The sequence below is a fragment of the Numida meleagris genome, chromosome 4 (genome assembly GCF_002078875.1).
Source record: "Numida meleagris isolate 19003 breed g44 Domestic line chromosome 4, NumMel1.0, whole genome shotgun sequence".
Lineage (NCBI taxonomy): Eukaryota > Metazoa > Chordata > Aves > Galliformes > Numididae > Numida > Numida meleagris.
Window position 1 is genome coordinate 20,260,749 of NC_034412.1, and position 15,004 is coordinate 20,275,752.

General features: G+C 42.2%; 1 protein-coding gene across 2 annotated transcripts in view; it reads right to left on the minus strand.

Annotated features, from left to right (window-relative positions):
• SENP2 (SUMO1/sentrin/SMT3 specific peptidase 2) overlaps nucleotides 1-15,004 on the minus strand; it is a 15,854-nt gene continuing 850 nt past the window's right edge. Inside the window, exons 1-17 of one of the 2 annotated variants that reach the window (XM_021393886.1) lie at nucleotides 13,561-14,182; nucleotides 12,300-12,358; nucleotides 10,833-10,954; nucleotides 9,910-9,979; nucleotides 9,300-9,378; nucleotides 8,583-8,727; nucleotides 7,942-8,042; nucleotides 6,695-6,792; nucleotides 5,845-5,887; nucleotides 5,048-5,108; nucleotides 4,218-4,325; nucleotides 3,459-3,590; nucleotides 3,062-3,265; nucleotides 2,840-2,919; nucleotides 2,108-2,192; nucleotides 1,297-1,392; nucleotides 1-733 (exon numbers count right to left, since the gene is read on the minus strand). In XM_021393886.1, coding sequence (XP_021249561.1) covers nucleotides 671-733; nucleotides 1,297-1,392; nucleotides 2,108-2,192; nucleotides 2,840-2,919; nucleotides 3,062-3,265; nucleotides 3,459-3,590; nucleotides 4,218-4,325; nucleotides 5,048-5,108; nucleotides 5,845-5,887; nucleotides 6,695-6,792; nucleotides 7,942-8,042; nucleotides 8,583-8,727; nucleotides 9,300-9,378; nucleotides 9,910-9,979; nucleotides 10,833-10,954; nucleotides 12,300-12,358; nucleotides 13,561-13,631 — 1,617 coding nt within the window. In that variant the 5' untranslated portion in view covers nucleotides 13,632-14,182 and the 3' untranslated portion in view covers nucleotides 1-670. Of the gene's footprint in view, nucleotides 734-1,296; nucleotides 1,393-2,107; nucleotides 2,193-2,839; nucleotides 2,920-3,061; nucleotides 3,266-3,458; nucleotides 3,591-4,217; nucleotides 4,326-5,047; nucleotides 5,109-5,844; nucleotides 5,888-6,694; nucleotides 6,793-7,941; nucleotides 8,043-8,582; nucleotides 8,728-9,299; nucleotides 9,379-9,909; nucleotides 9,980-10,832; nucleotides 10,955-12,299; nucleotides 12,359-13,560; nucleotides 14,183-15,004 lie in introns of those variants that run through there. The other variant, XM_021393885.1, reaches the window with a different exon arrangement.

A 15,004-nucleotide genomic window follows, 5' to 3' on the forward strand; every position in this document is an offset into this window, starting at 1 on the left:
TTCTTTCCAGTAAGGCTCTTTATATAAATTACATATTTACTTTAATAAACAAACAAAATAAATACTTCTCTTTTCACATTAGATAAATCCCTGCAGACAAAACAAAAACGAAACCACCCCAACTACAGGGGCTTCACTACGGATTTGTTACAAATCAAAAGATTGTAAATACTCTTTTTTTCCCCTTTCTATGGTCATCGCAAATCCAGTTTTAGGAATCAAGTAGATCATAGATATTCCAGAAACAGAAGAAAACTCTCCTTGAAGAAACAGCAGCTAAGCACATTGTCCTTGGGGAGATCAGTTTGGCTACCACAACTGTTACCACCAGACTTGAGAGTCCCATTTGTCCATAAGCGTGGCCACGTGTGCTGCGAAGCGCGAGCCCTCCATCCCAGTGACAGAGGTTCACACCATTTCTTCTCAACCATTCCCCTGGCGAAGTCACAGCCAACTTTCAGACTTTCACTCAAGGCGCATTAGCTCATTCCAAAGAGAGTTACTGTCTCCAAAATTGAGAAAAAAAATTAACCACTACTTTATAGCCTAAAAGAAGAACATTTGAGTGCTTGCTGCCTTTCCAATTAAGGCATTACAGAAGTTAATAAAATAATAAAATATGAGTTAGTGACTGCAAGGTGATCACAGTGTTCCTCTGACGGTTCATGTCTCACAGCAGCTGCTGGTGAATTATTTCCCACACCATTCTCTTGCGGAAGTAAGGCATGTGATCCTGAAAAGAAAAGAAAAATCCATTAAATACAAAGCACAAAGAGACAGAAAATACATATTGCATTCTTTCACATCAAGTTCACTTTAAGCACCGTCAATGTGGCCACTGTGAGTACAACATGGCTTGTCGTGTCTCGCACCCGCTTTGGTGCCACATGGATGAAACCCAACAAAACCAGATTCATTTGAGTATAAACAACAGCTTACAAGCTCTTTAGTAAAAGGCCACTACATCAGAAGATAACTCATGTTTTAACCAGTCTAAGGGTTAAAGCGATTTCCCCAGAAGATACAAAAACTCAACGGCAGCAGAATCTTGCCCAAGGGGAAGTCCATGGGTTTGCCTAAGAAGCAGACACCAGACCTAAGGATGGTGAATACAGCTGTATTCACCATACAGCTGTATGTACAGAAGTGAGGCCACTTGGAACTCCAGCCCTTGTGCTACATACCACAAATGGAGAAAGGTACAAAATTTCCATCCTAGACACAATAAACAGCTGCATGACCTCCCCAGCTCCTCTATGTGTGCATTCATCTGCAATTGTTAGTAACTTCTCTCACCTGTGTGAAGGTAATGGGTTTGTCTCTGGAGACATAATCTGCGTATTTGCACATAAAAACTCCGCAGTCGCTTCCATTCAATTGTTGAGGAATTTCCTAATGAAAGGAAAGAAGGTGGAGATTTTTTTCTGTCTTCAAAGAAAAGCAGTTTGGAGCTAGCATGCGTTACCCACCACCACCAATACACTAAACTTGCAAACCTACAAGCACAACCCATCTACACCTTCCATACACAAGGAATACACCGAATGAACCACATCTTCACTCCCCTCTGCTTCCTTTGCTTGGATGTTATAATCCAAATTCTTGCAGGGGTAGCAGCAATCCACCCTGCAAGGTGTCTTTTGGTTTGCATTGTGAGCAGCACAAGTGTCACGTCTCCTGAGTTTTTAGATGCTGCTTATTGCTATTAATTTGTTGAAAGACATCAGCTCAACCCTTTTCTTCATTGCCTGCCAGAATTCACACTCCAAAGGAGAATAATCATCTCAAAGCCCTACCTGCTTTTGGAAGCCTCTGTTCTCTGACAACAGCTAAACAGATTCTTAAATTCAACTTGTGAAAAAGGCGCAAGGCCAGATCCACCCTAATATGGCAGACTAATAGAAAAACAAAGCATTCAGCCAGCAAGGAGAGGCACTGCCTCACATCCCAGCATGGCTTCCTAGCGCCCTTGCAGCCTGAGATGGTACCTGACAAACATGAGGTGCTTATGGAAGCTCTTCAAAGCTTAGACTTATTAAGAAAGTGTTAAGGCATTTGTTATGAGGAGTTACGATTCACATTTCAAATCCCAGTAGTGCTCACATACATGTGACTCCATGCTGTGATGAGTCCACTCAGAAGAAGACAGCTTCACATTTTGTTTCTCCCAGCTTTCTTCTTCCAGGTATTGGCTGTTTAAAATAAAACAAAACAACTCTTCATCTCTGTATTTTAGGCCAACAAAAAAGAGATGCTGAAGGACCACAGGGAGCCGAATGGCAGGACAATAAAATGTCAGCAAATCTTTACTGCCATAAGGCATTTGGAGGAACAATTCAAATGTTAAGTTTGCACACACAGTGACAGTCTGTGAGCTAGCACTTATCCATCAGGGATGAGACCAGAGACACCAGGACACTTCCATGGAAGCATAAGTTCATTGCTTAGTTGAGGTAAAAAAAAGGGTATGTTAAGAAAGTTCATGGAAGAATGTCATGCCTCCTGTGGACAACACATTTCCTTTCACAGACACACGCTGGTGTTTCTGCAATGCTTTCCTCTAGTCAATGTTAGCAATGAGTAAAGCTTGGCCAAAGGCACCGTGTTTGTGCCACGGGGCTATCGCATACTTCATGGTGATGCTTTGTACGTGCCCATACTAGAAAACTGGCAGAACCCAGACATGTATCACTCCCCTTGATGGAGGGGATGATGTGAGAACTGCTTCTGTTCCCTAGCTACAAAAAAAGTGGATGCCTCCGGTTGTGTGACAGATACAAAAATCTACAAACCTTCTCAGAGTTCACAACATAAAAGCATTGACCGAGCAGTTACTTACAATATATTTTCACAAATCTTGTCTCCTTTTTTTGAAAATGAGTCAAAGTATGTGATTGTCTTCTTTCTGACATCTACGACCTGTTATTGAAAAGTAACAGTTAGACACTGCACAAGCCTATTCTGCAAACAGAACAAAAACTGAATGACATTTCTTGCTTGCTTGCTTTCTACCCATTTAATCCTTCAATTAAAAAAGAAAAAGAAATCCAGCGTGACTCACCACTAATGTCCAATGTGCTCTCAAGTGAATAGGGACTAAAATGATGTCCTGCTTGAACAGATTCACGTTTCTAGTCCATCTTCGTACTGCTCTGTAGCCTTCAGAAAGAAGTTTGGGATAGAAGAAAGTACTAAAAGCATAGACTGCTGGATAGCCTTCTTTTTTGCTTCTTTCCATCAGAAGATTCATATAGAAATTAATGACCTGTATGGTAGAAAGTAAACGTGAGATGGAAAATAAGACACCGCTCACCAAATTAAAAAAAAAAGTAAAAAAAAACAGAGAAGTGGTGCTTCCAGAAGACTAACTTCTGAAATCCGTGTAATACAAGAAATACAGGAGGACATTTTAAAATACATCCAGAACAGGAACATCACTGTGCTGCAACCAGTTTTACCTCATCATTTAGCCACTCAATCTCGCTCAGTGTCTGGATGTCATCACGGGTGATCCTTAGTTTGAAAGCACTGCTCATGATCTCGTCCCGTCTACCTTTGCCCAACGCAGCCATGACCTCTCTTTCCATGTCCTGAAGCAAGCAATTGAATGAGAAAGGACCTGTGAGCACACCAACCTGTGGGCAGCTTTCAGCCAAAACAAGGTCTGCTCAGTGAAGGCTTGAGTAAGAAGAGTACCACCACAGTAGGCATTTTTCAAACCAAGGTATGTAAGTCAGGGGCCTAAAAGAACCTAAAGGTGGAAAGCTCCAAAGGGAAGTGAGGTACCTACACTGGAGCCATGCACTCAGGAGTCTCAGTTGTGCGTGAAACTGTTGTAGCACGGATATTCCCTATGCAAATAGTCCACTAGGTTTGTCAGTACAACATACTAGTGAAAAGAAGGTGCTCAGTTACATCAGCAGGACTTCAACTCCAAGGAATCAGTGCAGCCAAATACTGCTCTGGAGAGCAGTTGTTAAACATGGACCACAAACCCTTACGTGAGCAGAACCAAAGGAGCGTGTGGATTGTATTAAACCCTTTAAAATCAGCTTTACTGCCAACCCTTGCTCTGTGAAGTCACAGCTTTGGACATTCTATAACTGGTGAAATGCAAGTTCTTAACACAGCAAAAAAAGGCTCGAGAAAAAAAATGGAGTTACCCATGGATGTTTTACAGCTTTCTAATTTGAACAACAGTCTGACAACTATGGTACCTCTGTGAGCGGAGGAAAGTGTTCGACTGTTCCTTCAGATCCCGGGAATTTCTCTTCTTCCACATCAAGGGCACATGGTCCGCTGGAGAAAACAGGTGCCGGATGCAACTGAAATGAGACCTGTCCTGAGAATGCATCCCCACACTGTTTCTATCAGACAAAAGAAAGTGAAGCTAGGAAGCAAGCACAAATTTGTTTGCTAGGGGATAACAAAGTCTTGTTCATGTATAAAATCGGAAGTATATTTTGAATATACATCCAACCAGCAAACTCCAAAGTTACTTTTATTAACGACCATATTCAAACCGTGCACCAAATGGAAGCAAGAGAGACAGAAAGTTAGTTTGTATTGAACTAGCATTAAGAAGCTCAGCAAAGCCTCCATATGTAGGAATTAAGTTGAGATTGAGATAGTAATTTTGAAATATTAATTTCTATGGTTAAAATTATTAGCAATCTCAGTTCCAATCAGAGATTAAAGTCAAAAAGATTTTACTCCTATCCCACAGAACTGGAGAGGACTAAAGATACTGCAGTCCAACACTGTAGGTCAACTAAGTTTGTGTACTAATGGTTTTGAAGCTTTACCCAACAGACTAAAGGGGAAGAATTAAAAAAGCACTGTGTGCTCATAACAGTCCAGAAACAAAATTAATGGCAGCAGGAAATCCTTTGTTACAGCATCATTCATCAAATAATGCTCCCACATTCGTGAGAAAAGCATGTGAGATGAATACATTACTCAACAATATATGCAAGTAAAGAGTGCAAAAATTTCTGATTGCAAATAGCTGTATTTTCTTTCCCAAGAAGCTGAATAACAAGCTTACCCCTGCACTGGCTTGTTTCTCTTCTCTTGTCTCGTCTTCCTTTTCTGCTGGTGTATAGTACCTGCAAAAGGAAATAGAGAGAAGCAGGCTGTAGCAATATTGTCCTGTGTAATTCTTACACACCCATCTTCTGGTTAAGGAATGCATTTTCACAGATCAGACCGCCACACAAAAATCTCTCACTGGCTGTGCTTACTGCAACCAAAACTGTGCTTCCTTCAGCAACACAGAGCCCTCTGCACTCACACTGCTGCTGCTCAGGTGCTTCACGCAGAAGAAATCTGCTGGTCAAAATCCCTCTCAATCATTTACGCAGGTGGGTTATCTGCCTCTTTTTTAATCTCGTATTCAAACCCAAGGCATCCTGCAAGTTACAATACCTGCCTCGGTTCCACCAGGTTTTACAAGGTTTCTCATTCTTGTATATTTTAGGATCCTTGTTTCAAAGAAATGAAACGTCAGCTCATTGATGGTTTGGCAGAAGGAAAACCACAAGTGCAAACTGATTCCTTGCAAATGGAAGGACAACTCGGTTCTCCCGTCACTGCCACCCTCAGCTGGCTTGCTCTCCGCAGCACAGTACTTGACATAGCCAGCAAAGATGCCAGCACAACCCCCGTGTCACACAGCACAGCTCTAGTGTATGAGCTATATCTGAGACACGACTGGCTTGCAAGCAATTCCAGAGCCACAAGCTAGCTACTCCTGTGCCACAGCACTGAGATAAGTACGATTATTCTCTTTCTGGTCACTGCTGGAACACACAGAACAAAACCAAAGAGGAACCAAGACTCTACCTGGCTGTATCACTTTCCGGAGAGTGGCGCGAGCTGCTGCCATCTGCACCAAAAAGCAACAGAAATAAAAGAAGTCAGCATTTAATAAGGATCAGGCAAACATGACTCTCAGATTGTGAAGGAAAAGACAAAAAAAAAAATCCCTAACAACAACGCTGCCAATAATGACCACAAGGTTATGAAGTTTAAACTCTGGCAAACAGGCCTGCTGAATATTATGTGAAAGTGTATGAGCTCTGAAGCCCAGATCTAAAGTCACTTTCAGTAATTACATTCTTCAGCTTACCAGAAAAGATGATCTACAATAGTAACTAACTTGTTATAAAGAGAGGTGCTGTGCTAATCCAGGAAAGAAGCAATTTTCTGGCTTTGTGTTGAAGCTCTGATACCATGGATACAGTCATGTAAAGGGGGATTAAAAAGTAACACATTGTCACAACTCCGAGTGAAGTAACCTAAGGGTACATACACACCAACCTGTCCTCCTCCACCAGTACAAAGGGCCAAATGTTACAGGCTTCACCTGCACAGTGCGGAGTTACTTCTGCTAAGAAGCTAAGAACATCTCTGGTACAGTACCGGCGTGAAGGTACAATTTTAAACAAAGCTTTTCACTTACAAAGCCATTTCACCTAACAACTATCTCTGTTTTTGTTCCTGCTCTCCCTTTTCTTTCCAGAGACAGCTCATTTTGTTCTAAGAGCTGATGTAAGCTATACCAGCTCTGGCTGGTTTAGATCTCCTTACACACAGACTTTTTAGCACAGAATATAGCTTCAAGACTTACAAAAATGCTCTATTTTGTAAGCCTAGCTATAAAACAGAGCAGCCATGAAGCAGGGTCACTCACCAGTTTCTAGTGTTACATGTTGACAGGCATCCCCTAAGCGATTTTGTTCTTCCAGGTAATCTGCAACTACCTCTGGTTCTCTGGAGTAAGTCTGAACACTTCGGTGCAGCAGAAAAAAAAACAAATAATGAGAATTTCCATATGCACAGTATTTGTTATTGGTACATACCAATCTGTATGCAATCTGTACTTTATAGGACAAGGCAGCATTCTTTGTCACAGTCTGTGACCGAGCCTTTTCAACCTATTTATTAAAGGTGATACTGTCACTGTGAGTACATCGTGCACACAACAAGCATTTCAGGGACACCTGAGCTGAGATCTGCCCTCCTCAGACCAGAGGAGCTACATGCTCATCAGCAGCTGGAGAGCATTAGATGCGCTCTGCAGAAACAACTCCTGGTTTGGCATTATCTGAAAGGAATCTCCTTCACATCCTTCAGGTCTGCTCTATGTGCCAAACTACGATAACCAATGATTGGAGGATTAGATGCCAAAAGCAGCGGCTTGATCCAACCTAAAACACTAATGCTGATGCACCTAAAATTACACAAAATGCTGTTTTCTGTATAATTTTCATGCACCAGAATGTTTAAATACGATATGCTATTCTGATCTGAAGCCCTGTGTTTCCCAGAGACTGGGATTTTTCTAAGCATTGCTAACAATCCATGTTTCACAGCATTCACATGGCATTTCCTACTATCTTACCGTGCAGAAAGGCACGTTGCTATTTCAGCACCATTTTGGCATCAGTATCTTCTAGTGAGGCCCCTTGCACAAAGCTTTGAAGTGCAACTATCCCACTGAGTTAACAGCTTCTATTATTTTTGTGTTTTTCCTGGTGTGGTTAACTTTGTGCAATCTCTTGACACAGTTACAGAGATACCAAACACACTCATCACTGGTACACATGAATCAGAATTACAAGTTACCTCTTGTAGGTTGCTTTAAGGACAGGAGTTCTGTACACAAGACTGAGATTTCCTCCTTTTAGTCTACTGAGAGAGAAACATATCCCTAAAAGCTAACAAACCTTCATGGAACATTCATGCTACACTGGGAGGAAGCGAATGTGGGGAGGGGAGAGCATCTCAAGGGCTTTTAAAGATTCATTTATGCAAAGACCTGCCCTGGGATGCTGTCCAGAGCCCTGAGGGTACAAAAGTTGCATTTTCCCTCTACTTCCCCATGTACAAAGGCTACAAAAAAAAAAATTAATGTTCAGTTTTCCTATAATTAATTACTTGCAGCTTGTCGGCTTTGGAGTAGGGCGGTATTTAGCATATTTGTCCTTCAGTAGTTTCAAGAGTTGTTTGTATTTCTCTTTTTCTTCTCTCTGAACATCCTAGTAGAATGGAGGGGAAAACAAACAAACAAAAAAAGAACAGATCAGAATCACTGCATACAAAGCAAATACTTGTTATCCGGATTTAGTGCAGACTGCACAGGTTGCTCTCAAAATACTGAAGCTCATTTTACCAGGAATTCCCACATATTCATTTTGTGTTGGCCCTGTGGGAAGAACTGGTGCCCCAATGCAATTCTCAAGATTTCTTTTGCAACCATTTCCTCAAATGTGGGCCTCTTATCTGCAGCTGTGGTCTGCACCTCTTGCAAAATAATTCAGGCTAATATGCATTCCTGTCAGTATACATAATGACTGTGTGCTATGAGTCCCCAGGATATCTTAATCATACTTCACTGCTTGCTGTGGCCTGCTTCTCCACGACTCCAGTTTAAGGTTTTTGTCCAGGAAATCTAAGTTTATTACATATTTTCCAATAGTTGCTTCAGACATTGGAAGGACAGGGAAGGACCTCTCAGTGTTTTCATAGTTGTAATTACTGAGTGGTTTAATTTCAAAAAGCTTTTCTCAGCCACATACCTCCTCAACGGTGCAGTGAGGCCTCCCCGTTTTGCCTACTCCTGAAGTAGAAGGCCCTGGCACAGGGTGCTCCTTAATGGGTGGCCTTGGTGTTAAAGTGTCTTCTGGAGTAGATTTGGTGTAGCGTTTGCCATTCCTGTTTGTGCTAAAAATAACAAAGGCAAAAGAAACAGCATCAAGAAAACATTCAAACAAGCACCTACAAGTCAATCTCAACCAACAACTGTTTTGACACGAGATTGATTACTTGATTACTTTCAGATGAAGACCTGCTGCCTTCAACCAATTAGTGAGAAAGTATGCACAGGTAAAACTGAAAATCAGAACAACTGCCTCAAATATACACTGCCATTTGATCTGCACAAGCGATGCAGGTACTCTCAGGGCCATTTCCAAGGCAGCCCAAGCCCTGAGTCAATACAGAAGATTTTACCTCACAAAGCCTCTTCTTCTAATAAAGCCCATTAACCTTTATCTAATCTCCCATGTCTATGAAGTATCTGGATTCAAAGAAAAATTTTAAGATTGTTTGGGGGAAAAAAAGGCAACTGGATATCTCACTGCAGTACAGCAACTGGGTGGAGTTCCAGAATAATTTGGATAACTATTACTACATGGACAACGACACAAGTGTTTAACAATACCCAAGAAGCTCAAGAATGAAAGTGAAAGGTGGTAAGTCTTTACAGAGAGTTAAAGAAATTGAAGGATTTTTACCTCACATGTGGAATTGTCACAGGAGAAAGGGCTGGTGAAGCCTTATTAAAGAAAGCACTGGTTTCACAAGGCATTTGATCTGTAACGAGAACACAAGCTACATCAGTAACTACAAAAAGAAACCAAAGTTTCATGAGTTTACAGTAAAGAGCTTCACCAATCAAATAATCTTCATTCTTCTCTCTTGCACCCTAACATTATTTGCATTATGTTACTTTGTTAATATTTTCAGGTTTCCATACTGACAACTAGAGAAACTTGTGCACACAAACTACTGCCACCCTGAACATTAAATAAAAAAGGGTTATTGGGTTCTCTACCTAAAATCAGTTTTTAAAACAATTTACTTCTGACATGCTAGTGGTGGACATGTCAGAAATGAAGACGTGCATCCAAGGCAGCTCTGGTACTAATGCTGAGATAAGAGAAATGTCTGGTCCCAAACCAGAAGCAAGGCAAGGACAAAGGAAAGAAACAGAGCTCATGTGCAGTATTTCTAGATGTTGCATACTGTGCCTGCAATAATCTGTATGTAAGCCTGAAGTTGGGTCACATGGTACAGAAGGATGGGTGAAAAAGAAACGAGTTAGTGACCTGATGTCAGCCTTACCAATTTGCAGCTTTTCCAGTACAGGGGTTGTCGGTATTTCAGTTGAAGCGTCATAAAAAGTGGACTGTGTCTTGAATAAAAACACAAAAGTGTCACTGTGAGTATAACTTGAATACAAATACAAGCAAACATAATATTCCTGGAATGTAGGCAGCTCTATTATGACTCAGGGATCACGATATGCTGGTTCAGATTGTAGTAAAATGCAAATATTTGCAAGATGTCTGACAAGTACACTTCTTTTTTTTTTTTTTTTTTAAAATACAGGAGCTCATACATGCAGTGATTAAAACAACATGAGCCTAACCCTGAGTTCTCCTCATTCAGCTCCTAGCCACGCTGAAATGTGAGTTTGGCCCCAGAAAAATAAATTTTGTCAAAGTAAAAGAGTGAAAGAGAGTAACTCTCTCAAGAACAAATATAGCACGGCAGTTTCTTATTCTTCTCCTATACTAGTGGGGCTATAAGAAAAGTAACACTGCAGCTTTGAACCAAACTACGGAGTGCAACAGTTCATTGCTTATTTTCACAGAATCAAAGTTTTACAGGAAACCTCACATGGACTGATGGATAACAAACTTAGCAAAAAGACCTTTATCCACAGGAACTATGCAGGTTTTCCTGCAAGGTGATGCATTTTCATCCCTTAAGAGTAACAACTTGTGAACACAGTAAGACTACAGATATTTAAAGTACTGACTTTACAGACTGTAAAGTATCTGGAAAATATCAAACATTTAGCTCCTCAGTTACAAGAGCTAGAACTTGAATAAGGCAAACCCAGCCAACAGGAGCCGCCTGCTACCAATAGAAAAGAAGAACCTACTGCTGTACAGGCTTCATTATGCAGAGAAGCTCCTTCCTTTTGTCTCGCACAAATTTACCAAGTACCATGATTGCCTGCCTTCAAAATCTGTGCTAACCTCTTCTCCGATCTCTGTGGTTGAAGTTACATTGTTGTCTGAAATTTTCCAGTGTTCATCTGCTGCCTTGGCTGGCAAGTTCACCTCAGCAGAAGTGCCAGCTTCCCCTGGAAGCTCTGAGACTTAAAAAAAAAAAAAAAAAAAGAGACAGGTCATATAAGAACACAACTGACAAGGGAAGTAGGGCTTTCACATGAAAAGAAATCCATCTCCTTGCTCCCACTTAGCATAGTACAGCTCATTTCCAGTGACATACCTTTCTGCCAGCAGCAGCCAGTGGCAAGTTTTGCATTAGGTGGCTCACTGAGCAGCTCTTCAGAGCCAAGGCTCAGTGACTAACCTGCAAACCTGCCAGCCAGTTCTGCCAGAACACTGTTCTTTTGGGAGCTCTCTTCTTCAAAGCAGAAGCACATGGAGCAATTTCTCTTCCTCACCCCCTCCACATATGCATGTACTATTGCAGTGTATTACATGTTGCTCTTAACTACTGGAGAGAAACAGTTTGCTGAGGTCTAGAAACCACACTTATCAATGAATTTTCTTGTCAGTGTCAAAGAAGCACAGACACACAACCCCTCAGACAGCATTTCCAAATGCTGACAAGCCAGGGCTGTCTAACAAGGGGCTGCATTCGAGATTAAGTGCTACCAGAACAGCACACTAACAGTTCAGTATTAAATTAGGGGAAGCATGGACGGCCAAGCAAGTAACTACAAAGCTCCACGTCTCCCCATACAAGTTGTGCTAGGAAATGTCCTGCAGCGTAAAAAGCATCCATTTCTCCCTCTCTATCTGACTGAAAAAGGGAACCTTTGATCTTAAACCATGATCCACTCAGCAGGCACTGAGGTAGCAACATAGCTGCATGCAGCTGCATCATTTCACCTGTAAACAGTTTGTGGGGGGAGTGCCAGAGAAAGCCTCATCAAAGCAAGCACTCTGTTGTCTCCTTTTCAAACTTCTCGTGCCGCACGTTTCAGATACAGACTGAGCTGACTCCTGTTCAAATTTTTAAATTTTTTTCCAAACACATTAACTCACATCACTCGTAAATCCCATTTTTTCTCTGCCTGCCATCACTTTAAAGGTGCTTTTCTTTGTACCCCAGATCCTAGGCAGTTTCTCAGAAGGAGCACAGCTATTTTCAACAGAGTGATGTGAAACACCATGAATGGAGACTGGAGTGCTCCCTCTGCTAATGTGGATGGGCTCACGGCCAGAGAGATGTGGGGCATCTCCTGCTGGCAGTAAAAGTACACCTTCCTGCCACAGCCAGAACAGATGACACAATACAGCCTTAGGCCATTGGCTACACAGATGACTGCAATGAAGAGAATGGCTCAAAACTTCAGTCTTTACGCTGAAGAACAAAAGCCAGCTTACTAAGGTACACAAAACCTAAAAAAAAAAAAAAACAAAAACAAAAAAAAAAAAATGCATATTAATTACTTCTGTAATGTGCAATACCTAATTTTTTCCTTTTTGCTTGAGTCTGGTCAGGATCTTCTTCCAGAGGTGGCTGAACACTGTGGGGAAAAAAAAAAACAAACAGATCAGCATTTGGCAACTGCAGCTGAGCTTTTAAGAGACTCATGTCCCTTCCCAGGACCCAAACTTCCCAAATTAATTCTCATATCCCAGTGGTCTCCCCTCCAAGCACCTCCAGGATCAGCCCAGGCAGAAACACGCGGCTGCTGCTACCGCAGCGTCTCCCACTGCTCGCCATCAGCAGAGCAGGCGCAGAAAGTTAATTCACCCACTAAAAACACATTAGACCACTTTCTCCACCATTCAGTATATACTTTCTGTCTTTTACAAGCAACCAAAAATTATTCGTTAACATACGGGTTTGCCTCTTTCCTCAAGGAAACAAATACGCCAAAGATTACTAAGCCAACTGAGTTCACTACACTGAACTGCAGAGAAAAAAAAAAGCCTAAGTAGGACAGGAAATATAAGGTGCAAAAGCAACGCATGTACACCCACATAAATAACTCACTGCTAACTCAGCGCTTGCGAGCCAGTCACTTCAATCACTCTCAGCTGCACCCTTCCTTACTAAGCAGTAGCTGAAGTACTACACCAGTTGACACAAAGATAAAGTCCAGCAATTTACTTATTTATTAACGTTGGGAATAGATAGCTTGTTTCTATATATTTTTTCTCCTATTTGCTTCCAAAAATACTACATGGTGTTTTTGTCATGCCACGCTCTGCTCTGCATGGCAAGGACTCTTTGGTCCTTCTTTGATAAAAACAATTCCAACTATTACACTTCCAAGCCCTGCTAGCCTCATCCCTTCTGGATCATCTTCCTTCCGCATCAGGAACCCCCAGAATAACTTATCCTTAACTGCATCTTTCATGTAACACAGAAGATATTTGTCATTACTATGCTATTAACTTCAGGCAGAAAATATCAAGGAATAGGTATTAAATGCAAGTTATTCCTTTAAAAAAACAAATCTCTACTCAGCATATTGAATATTTCAGAAGGCTAAGTTAAGAAGAAAACAACAACATTTGTGTCTTTCCGTCCCTTTTTTAGCAACAACTAACTTTCATCACCGGGCCTTCAGCGGAAGGCTTCCAGCTCCAACCCTCTGCAGAGACGCAGCACCAAGGCCCCACTCAGAGATGAACACAGGTTAAACACCCGACTACGTTACCAGTAGCAGCTTTTAAAGAGAAGTGCCTCTCCCCCCAGTTTCAGCAGAGCACCCAGTACCTGTTAGAATGTCGTTTTTTCCGTTTACACTTAGTTGAACGTTTGGATGTTTTATAATGTTTTCGGGCCATAGCAAGATGAGTTTTCTCTCGACCACTCAGAAAAAGACTGAAAAATCTCTGATGTTTCCAAGCTTTCTCACTCCGGGTAAGAGTGAGAGAGGGAAAAAAAGCTCAGCTACGCGTCTGTAGTAGGAACACACAACCCACAAGGAGTTTAAGTTGTGTCCCTGTAGCAGAGGCTCCTCTAAGGCTCCCGATGAAGTAAAAGCAGAGGATGTTGAGTAGTATCCGAAAAAAGGATGAAAAATGCCGCAGGAGACAGACGTGCGTCTGCCCTCCACACGAAGATGCACTCAACTCCCCCTGGATACCGTGGCAACAGCCTAACATTCTATTCACCTCCAACAGCAACAGGAGGGGCAAACCCAAGGTGTCACAAAACCCCACTATTTCTGCATACACATGTGCATGTTTTGGCCTCTGTCCTCTTCAAAACCTCTTCCCGCACCACTGCTGCAGGCATTTTTTGAAAATTTACCATTTAAAGTTGTAAAAAATTGACTTTTCATGGTTTAACCCTCTGAAATTCAGATGCTGCTGTGATGCAGCATTTAAGAGCAGCTCATTTTTGCCCATTTTCCCCACTACTTTCACCGCTGATATCCATGATTTTTTATCTTTTTGCAGTGGGAAAACCCCAGCAGCAGACATAATACAAAAGACAACTTCTGTATAACTTCACCACATGCTCTGCCACTTTGACTGGGAATGGTGCTTGCTCAGGGGCGGCTCTGCACCCAAAATTTCAGCTGGACACGCTGTCCTGTTCACCTGTACCTTGATAAACAGCACCTGCACCAGCTCGTGGGGAACGGCAGGTTGGATTTTCTTGCAGAGTCTCGCACAGGGAACTGAGAATATCTTTGCCATTTTAGAGACAAGCAGCGTTTCAGACCTTATTTCCAACAGCACAGCTGCTGAAGCTACCTCACCAGTTTCACCCTACTTGCCTCCCTCATTTGCAGCAATCTCCTAGCAAAGCTGATTGCCTAAAGTGCGGCAAGCAGCCTGCATTGCTCTCCCTTTGGGAAGAGGGATGGGGTAGGGATGGCTCCGCTTCACATCATCAGATCACACCTGCAAAAGCACTGCCCTCCTTTCCACCTCACACACAGAATCACAGAGCTGTAGGGGTTGGGAGGCCCCTCTGGAGATCATCCCGTCCAACACCCTGTTAAAGCAGGTTCCCTATGGCAGGAAAGTGCCCAGGGTTTTGAGTGTCTCCAGAAGAAAATGCACCACCTCTCTGGGCAGCCTGCTCCACAGCTCTGACACTGTCACAGGAGTTTTTTTTTCTCTCATTTTTGTATGAAACTTCCCACGTCCCAGTTCACATCCATTACCTCTTGCGCTGTCACAAGGGCCGCACAGAGTTCTGCACC